The sequence below is a fragment of the Rhinolophus sinicus genome, chromosome 2, assembly GCF_057876585.1.
Source record: "Rhinolophus sinicus isolate RSI-liver-muscle chromosome 2, RSI-T2T, whole genome shotgun sequence".
NCBI classification, from domain to species: domain Eukaryota; kingdom Metazoa; phylum Chordata; class Mammalia; order Chiroptera; family Rhinolophidae; genus Rhinolophus; species Rhinolophus sinicus.
In genome coordinates this window covers 49,626,870-49,648,572 of record NC_142502.1, presented here as the reverse complement: position 1 = coordinate 49,648,572, position 21,703 = coordinate 49,626,870, and the positions used below count along the sequence as shown (strand labels likewise).

At 33.9% G+C, this 21,703-nt stretch overlaps 1 protein-coding gene across 5 annotated transcripts in view; it reads right to left on the bottom strand.

Moving 5' to 3' along the window:
* Positions 1-21,703, bottom strand: part of HACE1 (HECT domain and ankyrin repeat containing E3 ubiquitin protein ligase 1) — a 94,112-nt gene that overhangs the window by 37,124 nt on the left and 35,285 nt on the right. For 4 of the 5 annotated variants that reach the window (XR_012496697.2, XM_088795535.1, XM_074333343.2 and 1 more), the window contains exons 8-14: positions 17,722-17,818; positions 16,783-16,884; positions 16,046-16,152; positions 10,822-11,068; positions 4,821-5,155; positions 3,633-3,701; positions 3,296-3,383 (exon numbers count right to left, since the gene is read on the bottom strand). Coding sequence is in view for 4 of the 5 variants with exons in the window: in XM_088795535.1 (XP_088651661.1) it covers positions 3,296-3,383; positions 3,633-3,701; positions 4,821-5,155; positions 10,822-11,068; positions 16,046-16,152; positions 16,783-16,884; positions 17,722-17,818 (1,045 nt within the window). In the remaining variant the exon portion in view is untranslated. The remainder of the gene's footprint in view (positions 1-3,295; positions 3,384-3,632; positions 3,702-4,820; positions 5,156-10,821; positions 11,069-16,045; positions 16,153-16,782; positions 16,885-17,721; positions 17,819-21,703) is intronic. The other variant, XM_019735004.3, reaches the window with a different exon arrangement.

Sequence of the window (21,703 nt, the reverse complement as noted above, 5' to 3'; positions counted from 1 at the left end):
AAACCAGAACTGATTTACAGAAGCTCCTCTTAATAGTATCTGTATAGCAATACAAAATGTTTCTCCCTCTAACTACAGGCACCTGAAAACTACCAACAGAACAAGAATTCAACCCCTTAGCAGAAACAGTTTTTATTTTCACTTTTTTGGAACAGCCTCCAAGTTACAGAAAATTTCTAAGTAAAATAGAATACAAAGTAATTTTTTTCCTGATGTACATTGCCAGCATCATGGTCAGTCACCCCTAAATACTTCAGTGTGTATTTCCTACAAACAAGAGAATTCTCCTACACAACCAAATAACAACCATCAAAATCAGAAAATTAACAGACACATTACTATATAGCTAATCCTTAAACCCAATTTTAAGTTTTGCCAGTTTCCTAGTAATGTCCTTTATAGAACAATAACTCATGAATTGCATTTAGTTGTCCTGTCTCTTTCATTCTGGTAGAGTTCTTCAGTGTTTTCTTAATTTTCATGACCTCAATACTTTTCAAGAATGCAGGTCAGTTATTTTGTAGAATGTCCCAACTGGAATTAGCCTGACATTTTCTTATGATTAAATTCAGGTGTGCATCTTTGGCAGGAATGTCAAAGAAGTTATACCATGTTCTTCTCAGGGCATCCTATCAGCTGGAATACTTACATGTCTGCTTTCATCACTGCCAAACTTGTCCACAGTAATGTTCCTTTTTAATCTTTGTAATTAGTAAGTATTCCATGGGGAGATACTTTGAGACAGTAAAAATAGCCCACACATCAAACTTTCCATTTATTGATTAATTTTTTTCAATACAGACTCATGGGTTCTGACTTTATTTATAATATTTTGCCATCATTTATTTTGATGCTCAAATTGTTCCAGATTTAGCCCATGGAAAGCTGGTGATGAGTCATCTTTAACACAAACCCATCATTCTCTAAACAACTTTCTTGCACAATAAGAAGTTCCAGGCTCATCTGTACTTTCCCTGACCCAGCCCTGGAATTAGCCATTTCTCCAATGAGTCATGCTTCATTGATAATGATATATAGAGGCCAAGAACTGGGTGCCAGGTTTGTTACATCTATCTAGCCACATTAAAAACTATAAGTTTGCTATATAGTTAGCAAACACTGCTATCTCCAATTCCAATCCAGAGGCACATGGTTCATTCTATTTTCCTCCATTTTGTAACTCCTTTCTCCAACAGCGAGAAACTAAGCTCCCATAATCTTTACTATACTTCCTTATTTGAGCAACCTGTATATAACCAATATCCTATCGCTAACATGAAGCCTACAGTGCATAGATACCCTCCATCTCACTTGGGCTCTGTCAAACTACTCTGAGCGACTATCACCACCCCCTCCATTGGACATGCTCCATATGTCACTTCAACCCACATACTCCATGCTGAGCCCCTTTCTACACAGATACCTCCTTATGACGCTCAAGCTCCAAAACTCCACACTGCAACACCAAGATACATGTGGACACCTTCCTCACCCTGGTCAGGCAACAAAATCCCCTCTGTGGGTCAAAAAGGTAGATAGCTAATGCAGACTGAATTGTTCAGGAAGAGAAGGGGGAGAAGGAAGTGAAAAGCAGAGATAGTATTACAAAATAGCAAACTACCTCTTTCAAAAATTAAGTTTGTTTCACCTATAATCTCATTTCCCTAGAATGGAGTCACATAGTATAGAGTAAGAAAATGAACTTAAGAACCAGATAGATTTTAAATTCTGGTTCTCCCACTTAGTCGCTGTACAACTTCAACAACTTACTTGACCTCTTCAGCTTCAGTTAAGAGTACCCATCTCACATGATTGTTATGAAAATAATGCATGTAAAGCAAATGAATAGTACCTCACCTAAAGTTAGCACTGAATAAATGTAAGTTATTACATTCTACCTTCTCCTTTACATTATCATCATTAAACAGATGTCTAAGGATACCTATATATGTGTGTATAGTTTTGTAAGAATTAATTCTTAGCTTTCTTTAACTTCTGAAAGGTTAATGTCCCTAAAGACATTTAAAAACACCTATAGTATTTATCTTATGACTACTAACCAAATCATAGCCTCTGGTCTATCCTACCTTTCGGACAAATTATTTCCTAAAAATTTGCCAGGATCATGTCATTCTCCTGAAGCAGTTATGAGTGACTCCTGACAGCCTACCAAACAAAGAAGATCCTTTAATCTGGAAATCAATGCTCAACACAGTACGACCTCAATCTACCTTTCCAGAATTATATTTCATTCTTCACTTATACAAAATTTCTGCTTCAACCACTGTAGTTTTATACACTTTTCCACCTACATGCCCTGGTCCATATCTTGGTTAGAATGGTCATCTTCCCCATTTACTCCCATCAAAATTTTGCATGTTTTCCAAGGTCCAGTTTAAAACCCACTATCTCTTTGAAATTTCCCTTGACTATAGCAGCCAGAAACAAGCTCTTAATCCCTTAAACTCCTGAAGAACCAGGTAATACTGTAATTACTACTTTATTGGTGCATGTTATCCCCCTTGCTAGACAGATTAAGTCAGATTAAGTAAGAGTCTCTTGGAGAAAGGATATATGTTTTCTATCTCCAAAACAACTACCATTTATTGGTATATGTATGTATGTATATGTCAGTATTTAAAACTGATTCTTCAAAATAATTCTATGAAGTTGGTATCATCATCTATTTTACAGATGAAGAAACCAAGGCTCAAAGATGTTGGAAATGTGCCCAAAGTCACATAGTTGTTAAGTACGAAAACAAGCTTTGCCTAACATGTTTCACAAAACACGGTATATGGAAGGAACCCTGGCAGGGGAAAGGTTCTCAGGTCAAATAAGTTTGGAGGGTTAACAAAGTTAAATCACTATTTTTACCAAAGGGCTTCTCAAAGACTTTAACAAGCTGCTGATAAACTTTATAAACCTCCAAAAGGGCATATGTTATATTTCCCAAATGTATTTGGGGATAAAATCCTTTTCTCAAGGACTATGAGCCTTATAGGACTCGTGTTCCATGAAACTCATTTCAGGAAATGTGGCAACATCTTCTATTGTCTTTGAACAAATCTGTGCACATAGTAGGCCCTCAATACACATTTCTTGAAGAAAAAAATTACTCCTCACACTAAAGTAACATACTAATGTAACCCCACATACTAAAGAATAAGGTACTTTCACTCCTCTTATAGCAGGAGGTCTCAAGTACAATAATTACTTCATTACACAGTACTCAAATTTTAAAAAATTAATTTTCATGAGACAAACTAAAAATAAGATTAAGAGAAATTTCTACCTGTGCTTTTATGATATGCATGAATCTTGACATCAACTCCGGACATTCAAGGAGGAAGTGAAAGTGGTCAAATATAATTTTGGGATTTCTAAAAAAAAATACATATTTTGTTTACATGGACAGGAAGGATGAGTGGAATTAAGTGAAATGCAGATTCACATACATAAATACTGAAACAGAAGAGTAACATATATTAATCCACACATACTATACTTTCACTTGTCAGTGCGCATTTTTTTCAGAGTTTAATAGAAGTAACATTTTTTTTTGTCTTGAGATGAAAACTATAAGAGAGAAAAGGCTGTAAGGACAGTCCATGAATCTGAAACAGCCTTACCTGTTAACAAAGCATTTTAAAACTTCATCATGTTTGCAGACAAATTCAATGAAACGGGGTGAAGTCATTCTATGGGGGGAAGAAGAAAAACAATCAGAACACATAAACAAAAGTTGGTGATACAGCAACTTTGATAACTATATATTGAACTGGACTGGCTTCTAGACAAGAAAAAGGGGGAGGGTGGAGCGTCTTTATAAACTCGAGAAATTGAGGCTTGCCTAGTCAATCTGTAAGATGAAAAAATATATATGTTTTCATTAACAGATGATATATAAACGAGTGACCTTAAAAACCTTGAAATGTTAAGCATCGCTATTCTATGCATTCTGAATACATAATGAAGGGATCCTATATGACAATGGGATTCACCATTCTACATGTTAGTAACTTACACAATGTTTAAAACTCAAATATTTTGGACTAATTCTAGATCAGTCCAATGAGTATCATAAAAAAGATCAGAAAAGAACCTAAAATAAACAAATCATTTTGTTGTTACAGAAATTACAAAACAATCACAGCATTTCTTCATCTATCAGGGAAATAATAAGCATATAGTGTAAGTGTTGACAGTTAGGTTTTCTCTTTTTTGTAATGCAAGCGCCTGACTTAAGTTTTGGTTGCCAAGGGTTCCACTTCAAAGAGGCATACACTTCAAAGATGGCTATTTTTAATAAACACATTGCCAGCCACACAACTAGATAAAGAGCCAGGCCACCTCTCCCCACTGAGGCTCCTTTGTTTGAGAGATCTTGGTTGATTTCAATAACTGACAACTTGGCCTACTTGTTTTTTCTCTTCCCATGCTTTAAATTCCCGCTCTTATGTTTTAAATTCACCAACAAAGAGTGAGCCCCAGAAACCCTAGGCCCCCCACATTCTCAACCCCCCAAAAAGCAGAACTCCAGGCCCATAGGCACACCCATGGTGCGCTAGCTCTCTAGTGGGCCCGCGCTCTCTCACTCTTGCTCTCTCCCTGCGACCTCGCTGTGTGGCCCCAGGTGTGCCATGTAATTTCCAGACCTTGTAAGTAATAAACCTTTTTTTTTTTTTCAAAGTTTCCTGATGGTTATTGCTGAAGGGCGCCTTGGAATTATAATAAGAACCACAAGGGCTAGTCCAGCCACAAGATTGGTTATTGATAGGCTGAGACCTGCACACAAAACAAAGCAGAAACCCTCTTACCCTGGAGGCATCTGACAAGAACAGCACATGTAAAAAGCTTGAATGACAGCACTTAGCCGATTAGCTGTCATAGAAATAACATCCTGACAGTCTGCACTGGCTTCCTGTTTCCCTCCTAGAGCATCTGGTTTAGATTCCCTGGTGCCAGTGGATAGATTTTCATAGCTCCCAGGTCCTGGAGGTTCAAATGGAGGAATGGAAGTACCATCTTGATCTTGGCCTTTTTGTTTTAGTAAAATAGAAGTGATATCCGTTGAGTCCTTTTTGTTTTTCATCAGTTCTGTAGCTATTAAAACTAGCCATTCATCTAATGAGTGCCAAAGCAATTCAAGAGGCTAAGAGAAAAAGAAAAGTGTTTTTTAAATATCATTCTGAAACTCCAGGATAAAAATCCACACAGCCAAACAAATATTATAAAAGAAAATTTACTATAGATACTTCTATTTTGCAAAGTTAATGTGACCGCAATGCCTATAGGTTAAGTAACAAAAACATGAATGTCCTATAAATGACAATTTCTTCATCTATAGAAAAAATTTAATTTGCATTTATTTAGTCCTTGGACTAAAAAGGGAAAACTAAAACCTAACAAAAAAGGTATAAACAATCTTTCTTCTTGTAAACATTTTCAAATACTTAGTTTTAAGAGCACACATTACTTTTATATATACAATCCCCTTAACCTTTACTGTATTATAATGTGTCAACAATTTTCGATTATAAATTTTTTCAATTAAAAAAAAAATGAGAATCCCTTAACAGCCTAATAAACAGTTTAGTTTACTGTGCTCTTTTCTTCACAGCTAATTCCTAGAATTTTGAAAATGTATGACAAATTTTAAAATGACATATTTATATACACACATAATACACATACATATACTTACACATACACACACACACACACACACACACACACACACACAATCCATCTCTAAGAAACAGTAACAAATACTGACTACCAAGTTCTTGAATCCAAATAAAGAGTAATAGCTTAAGAAAAAAAATGTGGGGACAAAGTAAATTATTTCTTATTTCTACACTATTTAAAATATTCCTTTGGAGAATAGTAAAATGTCTTTTGTAAATTAACAGAAAACAAAATTTTATTTTTTAAATATTCTGTGATCACAAATGCTACAACAGGACTAAGTACTAGAGAAGATGAAAAATATACGTTGTCTCTAATAATTAGTGGTTTTTAATACAAGCAGAAAATAACTACTATTAAAAGACCTGCTACCTGGAATCTAATGTACAGCAACATGACTATAGTTACTATAGTTATCAATACTGTATCATAATTGCAAGTTGCTAGGAGAGTAAAGCTTTAATGTTCTCACCATAACAATAACAAAATGGTAATTATGTGAGGTGAAGGATGCATTAACTAACCTTATTGTGGTAAACATTTAGCAATATATATGTGTATCAAACAATCACATTGTGTACCTTAAATTTACACAATATTACATGTCAATTACATCTCAATTAAGCTGGGGGGGAAAGAACCGTCAGAACATTTTTAATCCCAAATAAAGGTTAATAATGGGGGTTAAGGTTAAATGGTCCTTCCTTCCTACACTACTTTAAATATTCCTATTGAGAATGATAAAATTTCCTATAAATGAATGTAAAAGTTAATCTTACTTTTTGATTCTTATATGATCACAAAATGCTACAAACGAGGACATGTACTTTGGAGAGACCCACCCTTAAAATACTTCAAATCAAAGAAATAAACTTACTTTCAAAGACCACTATGGAGATTCCACAACCATATTTGGAACCTTAGAAAATGTTTAAATAACCTGTTCTGCCAGAAAATTGCTTCCAATTGTTATCTAACAAATCCCTCTGATATATCTTCAGCCTTCTTCAGGTTTCCAGAACATTCTTTTTGAGAATATTTGACTTAACTGAATTTGAAAACAATTAAATCACCCCTAAGTCTTCACTTAAACATTAAACCAAAAAGCAGAAAACAAAAGTGGAAAGAAAAAAAAAAAACCTACCACCATCAATAAAATCTAATTCACTCATTCAACAAATATTTAGTTAGTAAGTATTAGGTAAACAGGTAAGCAAAGGGAGAAACTAATTATACCCTTCCTGAGGTTGAATTTAGCACCCCTCTCACCCACAGGAGGGCTTTTTCATGATTAGGCACAGACAGCAGCTGGAAGATTCAGGGTCCATGAGCTGCTCAAAAGGTCAAAAGAACTGGCTGCCATAAACACTGACATGGTACCTTCACTGAAAATGTCTTAATTCTAATCATGATCCAAATCTGAGTCTATAGTTTCTCTTCATGAGCAATACATTAAGCCTACTGTCAGAGATGAAAAATAACTTTTTATGTCACCAAAACTATTTAGTTTTACATAGAAAATGAACTTCCAAGGAAGAAAGAACGGGTGGTGGTGATGTAAAAGTGCTTGAAACAAAAAGAGTAAATTGCCTCTAAATTAGGGCTAAAACCTAGAAAATCAACACACTGTATAGAGATGAGCCTAAGGCACAAAATGATACCTGCTACTCCTACAGATGACAGCACTGAGCCTGAACCTACAGCAATCCTGTTTTCAAATACTGGCAATGTGCAAAAATTAAAGGCGAATTTTTAATAATCCAGAAACAATATTAAAAACAGATCTGTGTAAAAATTATAGTGACAATAAAAATACTGAAAACCTAGAAAGAGTTTTCAATAAAGGAACACAGCAAAGAATTAAAAGAGAAGAAAAAAAAGAGAAATGGTTAAGTTATCTTAGACCCTTCTCTTTTTCCCACCTTTTCTTCATTCACACATGTACTAAAACTAAATCTCATCCTGGAGGTATTTTTTACCTAGGAAATTGTCCCTTTGAAGATTTGTTCAGAAAACTCATTCCTCAACAGCAAAAAGAATACTGTGAACATACCTTTAATTTCTAACTGTGGTAGCAGCCACAGACATAAAGGATTATAATACACTTTTAAAATTAAAAATAAATCATTGCCAACCATAGCTATGATGCTTCCTACATTTAAATAACGATAACAACATTAGATAAGATACAAAACACTGTATACATCAATTGTTGCTGAAAAACAAGTTGATGACTATGGAAAATATTAGCTGGCTTCTTTGCTGGCTGTGAAAATATTGCTTCATTTCATATTACTGAGTGATCTTCACCACAGAATTACATTCTCCTTCATATATAATTTTCAAAACATTTCAAGCTGTATTTCAAAGCTATAATACATAATCCAAAATGTATCGAACAGTTAAAAAGTTTTTCAACATCCATGGACCAAAGTGAGATACAAATTTAACAGGAAAGCATTACTAACTTAAATTCATTAGTAGTATCTTGAAATCCTGTTAATCTATTTTCAACTTGATAATGTCAAATGCCACAACCAAAAGGATAAGATCTTAAAGTTAAAAGTTTCTCAATCTTCCTTGGCTTCCAAATTTTCCCATTTATACCTCTATGAAACTGTTAACAGTCACAGCTTATTACTCACAAAAAAGAGCATATCCAAGTTCAGGAAGCTGAAACTGTCTTCCCCAGGCTCACCCTGCTTCAATAACCAGAACTACCTCCTCTTTCCAATGCTCCAAAGGCACTAGATAAAAATCTCTTAACATGGAAAAAATGGCTAAGTATTAAGATTAATTTAAAGGACTTCTAAGATAAATCAGAAAACTAACAGGATGCTAAATAATTTCACCTACTAAAAACACATGACCTATAAACCCACTCATATTAATGGAAAACTCATTAGTTAATCTTAATAAAGTGACATGTTAGAGTATCTTGTTAACGAAATGGAAAGTGGGGATCAATTGCTACCTTGGAAAAAAATGTGGTAAAAATTAAAATGGTATTTCCAGTCTAACATTATAGCAACTCAGCAAATGTTTAAGGTTTTTACAACTTGAATCACCCCATAATGAACTGAAAACCTTATATACATACATGACAATGTAATTTCTATTTTTATCCTTTTAAGTAGAAGGGTAGAAAATTTTGTCATCCTCCAAAGAATCCCCACCTAATTCATAAAATTAGATGGAAAGAGACTAATAAATTCCTAAAGAGTAACACTGTCACTTAAAAAAAATTTTAGCTGAATTTTATAAAATGTTCTAACAATGTGACAAATCAAAATTTAAGAGAAAGTAAATGGTCAGAGGCAAAAGCAGTTGTCACTGATGCAAAAACTAATACCTTAAAAAAAGAAATAAAGACACTAATAAATGAAATAAAGTAGAAATAATTTTTTACATTTATAGTTGATATATGACAATCAAAACAGAATCTGGATTCCATAACATAGCTTTAAAAAAAAAAAAAGAGTGATTTTTTTTTTACTCAGTTATATCTGTATTGACTCGGTAGGTAGAAAACTAACATTTAAATCAAGCATTAAATGCCTATAGAGAGGCTATTTAGCACATACTTATTTTTTGCTATCAGCAAAAAGTGGCAGATTCAAATTTTAATTAAAAAAAAATCAGACAATAGTGAATATAGATAATGGTGACTATATCTCTACCTGATTTGATTTTTCTATTCATCATTATAGATGAATAGAAAGAATGAGTAGAAAATCAAATCGGGTAGATTCAGTAACTACGTAATAGCATGAGCTACAGCAGAACACATTAAGAACAACTTCATGTAATGTGAATGCTTGAGCAGCAAAACTGACTTAAAACAGCGCTGACAAAACACTGGATCAATAATTTAGATTAGAATTTTACAAAGATAGTTCTCATTCCTAACTAGTGTTCAAGGAAGCAGCATGTGAAAAGCCAAAATCTGAATTACAAGAAGATGCATAACTTCCTTCTTCCAGGAGGTGGCACAATAGGGGAAGAAAAAAGAAAAGAAAAAAAGGAAAAAAGTCACAGCTGAAAACTCTTTCCTACACTGATTAAAAAAAGAAGAGAGTGAAGCAGAACAGATACACAGATACTTATACATACCTTCCTAAAAAGCTATCATAACCTCTCTAGGTATTAAAGAATCTACTAGTGTCAAAATGCTTGCAAACCATTTATTTGTGTCTGCCAAAAATTTTCCATGTAAGAACCATTTAGCATAGTTCATTAATTTAACTTCAAATTTTTACAGACAGTAAAGGTATCAAACCTAACGAGTTTTATAGGAAGTGGCACATAAAAGGGGTTTTGTCTCTTTTTGGACAGATAATCCATATTTATACTAAAATAACTGTTTAAATAACTATGCGTCTTCATGAACCCCAAAGCAAATTTTATGCTAGGAAAATCTCCTAAGATAAATTACCTTTTAAAAAAATAGCATGGAAAAAGTTATTACACATCTGTCCAAAATCTGAGTTATCTGAAAATATAATGCCATGAAAAAACATTAACAATAGCAATTACAGCCTTGTTCACTTTGTTTACTTCATTAAATTATAATTTACCACGGGTAGCAACACTGCCTTGGGTTTTGTATGGAATCATTCTTCCAAGGGCGCTATCCACAAACATGCTTGTATAGGAGATGCAACTGAAGCAATACAAAATATTTCAAGAAAATATGTATCTCAATGATTCTTCCTTGAAATGATCCCAGAAATTAACTGATGGTAAGACCAGTAACTGAAAGTAATCATATTTTTAAAAACATATATGTGGACACACACATAACACATACATGATAACAAAATCTAAATTTAAAAAAAACTGAATTCTTTTCTTTCCTTCAAATCAGAAATAATTTTTTTTTTTTTTAGAAAAGCATTATGGCTGTATATTGCCACATTAAAAAATCTAGAATCCAATGAAAAAGTAAATTTAATTAGATTTAAACACTGAATATCCTTACCCCTAGAAAAAAAGACTAATGGAATTAAAACTTTACTTGTAAGAAAAATATAAAGGCTCACCAATTAAAACTTGCTGTTGATTAGACAGAGATGAAAGGAGAAAGGTGTGCCTAACTTAAAAAGTGTTACAGGTATGAACCAAACTTACGTTCTGTGTATGAGGTTTCTGATTAATGAATGCATGCTTTGTCAAATTCATCTCTTTTACGTCTATCTTCCTAACAACGTCATATACTTTTCTGACCTTGAACACCTGGCTTCTTGGAGTTTTATTCCCGTTGTAGCCCATATCGATTCCATTACTGGGAGAGGATGGACCAATTCGAAAGACATGACAAAATATCCTCACAATCCTTAAAAGGCTCTTCATTTGAGCATCATAATTACTAGATAGGCTAAAAATAAAAATATGAACAGATTAGATGAAATAAAACAAATTACATCTTAAAATACTTTAAAACATTTTCATCAACTGACCACCTGTTTCATGAGTAAAATTCCTTTCCTATTATGATAGAGGATGGAATATTTTGTTTAATAGGAAGTTACCAAATATATATTACTTGGATTGCATATGAATAAATGATTAATTTTTAAGTCACCAGACTACAATGAATGATCAAAGCATAAAACATGAAGAAAAGCACCACTGTAGAATAGTTGGTTTCTTGAGATACCAACTTCAAAGCAATCTCAAATTTTCACTTCCAAAAGTACAGTTCTAAATTAAGTTGATTCTTTAGAACTCTGGGAACACTTCACAGAGAAGCAATGGTAGAAATGTTGGCCTTATGTTTTTAGGTCAACCCTCAACTCAATTGCAGAGGTTGAACTCTGTACTGTTCTATCCATAACCCCACTTCCCCTCCCCACCCCAGAATAACCACCAATTGTCTTATACAGAACATTCACAAATTGAATAACCTTAAAGTTACTATCTGTATCAGGGTGGTTCTCTATAGAACGGGTTGCCTTATGACTCTACATAAATATAGGAAATACCCCATTACAAAAAAAGAAGACTCAAATCCAGTTAACACTAAACCATACTAAATACAATATAAACTTCCTTTGACAAATCACAACACCCTACAAAATCCCATAGTGCCTGGGGATTGTTCATCATCATGAATTACTCTTCGACAGAGAAACTGTAGGAGACAGGCTAAATTTATATTGAATCTAATGTTACATCGTTTTTTTTTAAATTGCTGTTTAAGGGGTAACTTTATTTCAAAAACTCTAACATCAGTTAGACTGTATTACAATGGCTGCATAAAAGCAGAGTAAAGGGCTGAACAAACTTTTGGGCAGAATGGTATGAATGTCTTTGCATAAATTTAATTATCAAAACTTACCCTATCTTCCCTTAAGTGTATTAAAATCAAGTTCATTAAAATCTTCCATTAAGATATTTTTAAGTATCTTTTCTAACATTGAAAAAATAAGGATTAGTAATATGGAAATAGCAAATGCCTACTTCTAAGTATTTCGGTTTTATAAGTGCCTGATGACATGTGAACCAAAATTTCCTGACATTTTCACTTCAATATTCATGTTGTTTTCTCATTCTAAGAATGATTAAATTGTTAAAAATAGTCAATAAAAACGAACTATCAGTTACAGGTATTAGCAAAACATAATGGACATTGACTGGGACAGCTACCACATAATAACAAAACTCTTAGTAACTTTGAGTCAAATTTTACAGAATCATTAGTTTGGCTTGCACTGATTTTTACATATTTTTCTTTACAAAATGTTTCTAATTTTATATTATAAGATTGTTGAGATTAACAAAATAGAAAGGTAGTCTGGTTTCTGTTTCCTTCTTTTATTATGTTGCAGCTCTTGGAAAAGTTAACTACAATGAGGCTCAAATTCTTCCCCATGAGAAAGGTGTGATTTGATTTTCCTCTGCAAAAGTACCATATATATGTATTTGTTTTAAGTACCTGATCAAGAGATATCTTAAGTTAAGAAGTATTGTCTTACAGAATGCAATCTGTCTAATAATAATCCCTCTATTAACATAGTCTAATAATTTTATATAACTTTATGCAGTTTAAACTTCTTCCAAGTTCATTGGTTGGTCTAAAAATGTCATTTTTCACTTTCCAACCAGTGAAATATCTCTTTTGTATTATACAAAAATATTATGAAATCCAAACTTGATCATATACTTCCCAAGTTGATCATAAAATAATTTCATCCAAGCCATCAGGTTCCCAATATAAAAGTTTAAAAATGATGGTTCATAATTCAAAGCCCTAACAATGTACCTACCATCTGTGGTTTTTATATGAGAGTATACTTTCATTCAGTTTCTTACTTAGCAAATAGCTGTGATCTGTTCATTTGTACACTGATAGCTATCTTCACCTTCAATCATAAATATATAAAAAGCAAGATAACTCACTTAATGAAACATATTATGTGCAAAACGGCCCTCAGTAAATATATTATTTAACAAATATTTCCAGAATCAGACAAAAGGCTATTCATTTTTCCAAAAGTATGCTAAATAACATCTTAATTGTCACTAATTAATACATATTTGAATCATTTTCTTAATTAAAATTTCTATTAAAATGGCCCAAATTAGATCACATTGTGGTTTAAGAAACAAAATGATTCACAAGTAAATGAACAAAAGAAAGACAATCTACAAAAATACTATTAAACATATATTGGCGAGGAGAATGATTTGTATTTGAGAGCCTCTTAAGAATCTACCTCGGTAGCTCTGAGTTCTGTGAGCTGTTCTAGGAAATAATCGAATTCAAGGGGGTGAAGGTTATCAGAACTTCCAATCTGCAATCAAGTCACACAGAAGTTGTGGGTAACCTGGGAACGTACTACTTGCGATCTGAAGTGGAGGTACAGTCCTGTGGGACTGAACCCTTAACCTATAGGATCTGACGCTATCTCTAGGTACTAGATACAATAGTGTAAGAAGTGATTAAAATTGTAGGACACCTAGTTGGTGTCGCAGAATTGCTTGGTGTAGGGAATAAAAGCCCACACATCTGGTGTCAGAAGTGCTGTGAGTGTGGTAGTAGTGTAAGTAAAGGAGAAACACAGGAGGAGGACCGGGTTTTCCCCTAACAGCAATACAATAAATTCTAACACAACAACCAATAGTCACTACTGATCCCAAAAGGTATTTGGTATTTGCAGGCCCAAAATGACCATAATAAAAGCTTCTATAAAGCATCTGAGAAGCAACATTGTAAGTGGTGAGGCAGTACAGTTAGGTTAGCAAAGTAGCTTTAAAACTTGTGCTGGCCATGGATCCCTTTTTCTTACCGTTTCACCTGTTCCACTAATCTCCCTGTAATTTTTAAGAGGTAATCTGGAACCCAGGACATACATTTTTTTTTTTTTTTTTAAGTGAGGAAATGAATCCCAGTTCCTCTATGTATTAGCTTGGCAAATCATTGAACTTTAATTTTCTCATACGTAAAATGGAGATAATACCTAAATCACAAACTTACTATGAGGCTTAAATGAAATAATGTATTTGAATGTTCCTTAGCTAGTGCCTGCTTAATAAGTGTTAAAGGTGAACTTAAAATTAAAATGCACATACATAAAAACATAAATGCTTTCTGATAACTGTGAAAAATTAAAAGATTACAAAGTTTAAGTAGAAAAAGCAAGTAAGTCTTCTAATGTAGAAAAACTGGTTAAAGGTATTAGGCGGTATTTAAAATAATAATCATCATTACTGCAACGTTTTTCATTTCTATCATTATCATCATCTCCTTTGCTACATGCCAGACACTATGCTTTAAAGCACCAAGCTTTATTTCTTTCTTACACCAATTTCTTAAGATATTTACTGCCATTTTCCAAGAAGGAAATAAAATCCTGACTAGACTGTAAATTAAACACAGGGAGAGATTTTTGTCTGTATTAATCATGATCACCTAGCAGGTGGCCTGGTGGATAGTAAGCACTCAGAAATAAGAATTAGATGGATGATGGGTGGATGATGAAAGGAAACTCTACAAAGTTACTTGCTGAGGTCACCCAGTAAATGGTGATGTCTGGATTTACACGAGTCTGGCTGACTCCAGAGACCATGCTTTTACTTAGTAGTGTGTCTAAATCTTAGATTAATGGAAATGACTAAATAAAAGAAGGGCATTACATAAAGCTGGAATTCAATGACTCTTAGAGACAGTCTAAAGGATTTCAAAGGCAGAAAGAGAATAATTTTAAAAATTAGCAAATGGTATTGAGTGAAACTGCTGAAGAAAGACTTCATGGCTAAAAGAACACGAGAAGGTGACCTCGGTAGCATGATATATAAGGGGTCTAGCAAAGATTCTTCTAAGTAAATAGTATAAAACGTGATTCTGGTCTAAAGTATATGAAAAGTCTGAAGGAAGACAGAAATAAAGGGCTAACATGATGGATTTGATAATGTAGTTGATTTATAGAAGCAGCATGGAGATCGGAGGAAGAAAGTCCAGTTGGAACTAACAGAGATAAGAGAAGAACATGACCTATTCTTAAGACTGCCAGTGTATTAAGAATATAGGTTCTTCCATGACCCAATGGGATTTATAGATGATGTAATACAGAATTGTACACCTGAAATCTATGTAATTTTACTAACAATTGTCACCCCAATAAATTTAATAAAAAAAATAAATAAATAAATAAATAAATAAATAAAAAGAATATAGATGAAAAGAAAAACTACAAAGGGGAAAGCATCCAAATTAGAAGTAGGCCAAATGTGTAAGCCACAAAATACACATTAACCATTTCTAAATGGCTCTTTATTCCTAATTGAGGTAGCTTATCACATACAAAGAAGTGTAGTTGCAGGAAAATGTAATACATATATAAACGCAAGTATTATAAAGGCATTAATTCCATGGGCTTAGTGATGAGCCATTAAAAACACAGAATCTTTTGGAAAGAATAAAGAACTGAAATGAGGGGGACAGTTCAGGGAGAAAACTTTGTAAGGAATCATGAGATATACCGAGGGGTTGAAAAGTAGCTTATACCCAGTTTTATAATTAATGATCAAGATTCCTAAACTACTTTCTTGATTCTTCTTTATGCATATTTTATTTACATGACTTACAATCATTTTATAAAATTCTAGACACACATGCCCAAATCCATTTAAGTAAGTCTCTAGTTTTAGTCTCTTTAGAAACTAAAGTCTCCTCGATAAAAATTGACTGCCTGGTCCTTTAAAAAACAAACGATGTGTCAGCAAATTCTGAGAACATCTTATCACTGACAAAAGGCATCCAACAAAATAAACTGTTCCCAGAAAGCTTAAAAGGAGACAAAGCTGACAGATACTGCTACCTATTGATCTGTTTATATTTTGAAACACTTACCTAAGCAGTTTATGACCATTTGTTGTGGCAACTTCAGCAAGGCTTGTTAAAATCTTTAGGTATTGGCTTTCACTTTGCTGAGACAAATGTTCTAGAACTTGCCGTAACTAAAATTTTCACAAATAAAAAAATGTGATTATATAATAATCCATTAAACTTTATCAAGAAATTAAGTACCTATTAGTTTAACAAGTATCCCAAAGCCAATTAGCTGCAATGAAGTCCTTTACATTTTGCATTGCATGTACGTAGAGATGACATAAAATCTTTGTTCAAATCACCCAGTAAAAAAGCAATAAAAAATATAAATAGAACAGAAATCACCAAGTTTACAGAAATTTAATTCTACAATTTAAGAGAAAATTAAATTCTGCAATTTTTCAAAGAGTAAACCTATTCTAAATACAAAGCTCAGTAAACTAGTGATTACCAATCATAATATAATATTCCTCCTTAGATTCTTTTCCTCTACCTATGGGGAATATTCTAATTATCTTAAGGAGATAGCAAAGACTCAGAGGACAGAAGATTCATAGGGCCAAATATTAGCACAAGGTTTATTAATTGTTATATAATTCATACTTATCCTACAATGCAGACAAGTAAATTCACATATTATTATAAATATTAACATGTTTATAATAAAATTACAAAGCACATTTGTACACTGCCATATACACACTAAGCATGAATAAAGCTTGTTCATTTACAAGATTACATTTACACAATTACATTACCATGTTTTCTCGGAGATCTTCACTCTGTGTCATTTGAATAATCGTCTGGAAAAGCCTAGGATGATACTGAATTAATACTTCACAGGTCTCTCCATATCCACCCTAAAAAACATATATATATATATTTAAAATTATCTAGATTTAAAAACAAAGTTCCTAAAGGAAAACTTGTAGACCCCACAGGTTAGGTTACTCCCACAAGACTGCCCCCACTTCAGAAGCCAATTACAAAGTTCAGGCCACCCAAACTTCTGATGAACCAGCTATAATTAAGGAGTTCCCACACCTCTCCTTGAGTTTGATAATTTGCTAGAAGAGCTCACAGAACTCAGAGAAACACTTTACTATTATCTGTTCATTATACAGGCGACAACTTGGGAACAGCCAAATGGCAGATTCATAGGCCAAGGTATGCGGGAAGGACACTGAGCTTCCATACTTTCTGGGCATGCCGCCCTCTCAGCACTTTGATGTGTTCACCAACCCAGAATCTCTCCGAGAACCCCCGTGTTTAGTGATTTTTGGGAAGTTCCATTATATAGCCATGATTGAGTAAATTATTGGTCACTGGTGATTGTACTGATGCTCCAGTGCCAGCTACCTGGGAGTGAAGTCGAACAGGCTGCCCTCTAATCACATGGTTGGCTCTTTTGGCAACCAGCCGCCATGCTGCAGCTACCTAGGGCCGTTCAGCCACTAGGCATCTCATTCAACACAAAAAGATATTATCACTCTGCAGATTCCAAGAGTCTGAGAAGGTCTTGTGTCAGAAACTGGGATAAAGTCAACATATATTTTTTATATCATAGTTCCTTATAAAGATCATATTCTTCACAAAAAAAATTTTGTACCACCCTCTAATTTGAGAAAAAAAGTGAGTTTACCAGTCTCAGTTTCTATTATAAAGCAGGGAGCTAAGAATATATATTAACAACATACCTGTACACATAAATCCAGAGGGGTTACTCCATTTTTATCTGGCAGATATTTGGCTCCTCGTAATAGAAGAATCTGTGCTGTGTCTCTCTGACCATGACTATATAGAAATAGAACCAAGTTAAAAATATAATCCTTTTAAATTAGTCTTTCTCTATGAATTAGGGACAGTTAATATGAGTAAACAGAGAATTAACAATTTCAAAAAATTGAGAGGACGATCTGAACTATATCCTCAACAATCAGGAAAACTTTTCCCAATGTTAAGTCATACTTTCACTATGTCCTATTAATTATCAGAATTTAACATAGGACACATTATCTACAATAAATCATAATATTTGGGGATAAGTAGCTGCTACTCAAGTTTATGCTTTATTTTTTTCTTCCAATCACTTTCTTCTCAACTCTAACCTGACCTTCTTCCTATCACATACATCTAAAAGAACCTCAATACACAAGGGTACATTTTATGGCATTTTTATACTTGGTGAAAAAATAAAAAGGAAGGAGAAAAGAAACATCAAAGTTGAGAGAATGGGGGGAAGGGGAGAGTTAACTAGCTAAAAATACTCTCTAGTTATCCCATCTTTGTTTTATCAACTCACTCAGTTTGGCTTCTGCTGATAACTATTCAATCTGAGCTAGAATGGACAACTCTTTTATCCACATGCCCCATTCTCTCCAATTTACTCTCCAATTTACTGTCTAATGCAAGTAAAATTAGTTAACTACCATTCTTTCAGCTAAAGGAAGTTACTTTGGGGGTAGCGACCACTAGACCCTGGGTCTTGTTACTCAATGAACTAATCTGATCCTAGATACAGGCAATAAAAAATAAATTTACAATCCAGGGCATTAAAGTTTAAACCTAATTTTACAAAACAGCTAAGGAAGTCATATAGTTTGGAAGACTATCTGATCAAATATTTTATTTTGTAGATGAGAAAAGCTACTATCTCAAGCACACGTGAAACTAGAACTCAGATCTCTGGTCTTGTAGACCAATACTCTTTCCATAATACCATTTCCTAAAAAGGTATGTCATTTCACAAAGAGAAAGACTACACAGATTTCCCTGAAACTTCGAAAAAAACAAAAAAAACCCCTATTATTTTCTATAAAATGACACTGCATAAAGCATAACTTATAACCAATTGGAATTAAACTTAAAATATAGGATCCTGGGGCAGCTGGTTAGCTCAGCTGATTAGAGCGTGGTGCTCTTAACAACAAGGTTGCCAGTTCGATCCCCACATGGGCCACTGTGAGCTGCACCCTCCACAACTAGATTGAAACAACTACTTGACTTGGAGCTGATGGGTCCTGGAAAAACACACTTAAAATAAACAAAAGTTAAAAACAAATTAAAAAAAAAAAAGGATCCTACTATATATCTGGTGGCATATAATCAGTTACCTCACTCTCTTGATACTTTATTGTAATACTGATTATCTTCCTTAATACAAATATCAATAGGCCAAAACTAACTTAAGAAAAATATCTAATTTACTCCAGAAAAAGGAGAAACAAGGTATTTAATATCTACATATCCAATTTTTCCAATTAAATCGTAAACGTATTTTTTTTTTAAAGATTTTATTGGGGAAGGGGGACAGGACTTTATTGGGGAACAGTGTGTACTTCCAGGACTTTTTTTTCCAAGTCAAGTTGTTGTCCTTTCAATCTTAGTTGTGCAGGGTGCCATTCAGCTTCAAGTTGTTGTCCTTTCAGTCTTAGTTGTGGAGGGCACAGCTCAGCTCCAGGTCCAGTTGCCGTTGCTAGTTGCAGGGGGCACAGCCCACCATCCCTTGTGGGAGTTGAACTGACAACCTTGCGGTTGAGAGGACGTGCTTCCACCAACTGAGCCATCTGGGAGCTCAGCGGCAGCTCAGCTCAAGGTGCTGTGTTCAATCTTAGTTGTGGGGGGTCGCTGCCCACCATCCCTTGCGGGACTCGAGGAATTGAACTGGCAACCTTGTGGTTGAGAGCCCGTGCTCCAACCAACTGAACCATCCGGGAGGCAGCTCAGCTCAAGGTGCCATGTTCAATCTTAGTTGCAGGGGGTGGAGCCCACCATCCCTTGCGGGACTCAAGGAGTGAGTCCCAGTTGAGAGCCCATTGGCCCATGTGGGCATCAAACCGGTAGCCTTCGGAGTTAGGAGTATGGAGCTCTAACCACCTGAGCCACCGGGACGGCCCAAATCGTAAACTTCTTGACAACAGAACTTATTTCATAGCACTGGTAGTGGCTTATAGTATGTATTCAATACAATTATTGAATTATATTACAGGTTTTAGCATTAGATACCATTCACTTGACAAGCATTAGATACCATTCACTTGACAAGCATTTAAGAAAGTGTGGCACTACAGAATAAATAACGGAGATCTGAATCGTAATTTATTTAGAATCTATTAGATAACAAGCATAATGTTCAGGTCTTTGTATAAAGTCTGATTTAATCCTTACATTGTTATTTAAAAAAAGCATTCACTCCATTTTCCAGTTGAGAAACCAATATCTCAAGAGTATAACGGAGTAGCTTAAGGTCAACAGTTACAAGGTAGAGCAGAATCTAAATATAGATCAATCTGATTCCAAAATCCTTTATCCGTATCATTCTATTCCAACCAACATGAATATACAGAGTTTACTCTCAAACAGTAAACAATTTATTACTCAAGAAAATATGATGTAATGTACAAGGGGATGTATATATACTATGAGAACAATATGATGGGGATCACACAGTATGACCAGACAAGATCACCATGTAAAAATGGGATGTTATTCAATAAATACAGTTTTAAAAAGTCTCAAAATAATTTTGTACCATATATATAGCAAAGGAGATAATTAGCATGAAGAAAAACAATACCACTATGACATTTTTAGAAAGATGGGGTAATTTCTAAAACTACATTAAAATAACATCTATGATCAGGTGACACTTCATTTCAAAAATATATTAAAAGCAAGAAACAATAGCTAATAATATACAGAATCTGCATAACCCAATTAGGGCCTCAAGTACCACACTGTAACACGGCAAGAGATTAGACTACGCTACAACAGACTGCTCAGTGTTGCATAAAAGATTTTTCAGTTCAGATAACTGCAAAAATTTGCTCAATGAATAATTTTTCTTTACAATTCAACTTACTTTTAAATATTAATTAAGATAATACTCCCTTCAAGGAAGTGCCAATGTATTTTCTGGAAACTAAGAAGTTGGCAAAGATTTAACTAATAAGAAACCTTCTAAAGCACTTAATAGTACTGATTTCTTAAGCACTTTCTTTCAGTCTCTTAACTTTTTAGGTTTTTCAGCAATATGATTTGAAAACTTGGCTAAAGTGCATATAATACATATATTGCCATATTTCTTCGAACTGATTATGAAACAGAGACCATATTTTCTAATGGTTCTTTCCTGTCCTAAAAGTTTACAATTTTGAGTCTATGGACTGCTTTACGTGGCTACTTTTTTAGTTCACTAATTGAAAGGAGTTGCTTGGTGGTAGCTACAAGTCTATGTGTAGAATCTCACCTATTTCTCGCTTTATCACAAATCTCTAAAATTCCATAAACATCTTATTAATTTACTCTATCTACATAATCCCAGCTAAAACTTTGCTTTTCCTAATAGAATCTACAGATACAGAAAATAGTTGAAAATCATTACACATCCAAAACTTTATTTGAAGAACTCAGTTAAGGGAATGGAAAGCATTATGACTGAGTATAAAACCAATCTAATAATTTAAGGACTTGAAACATCTGTAGAGACCATATAGAAGTCCTAAAAACAAAGGTGCCTAAAGATAGGGGGGAATCAATGTGTGCCTATAATACTCATGAAAGAAAGTTAGTTAATTATAATATTTTATGCAAAATACTTAGAGGAAAAAAAGTGGCTCAGAACAAGTTCCTGTAATTTTACGTCAAAATCAGTCTAAAAATGACTCACAGAAATACTAC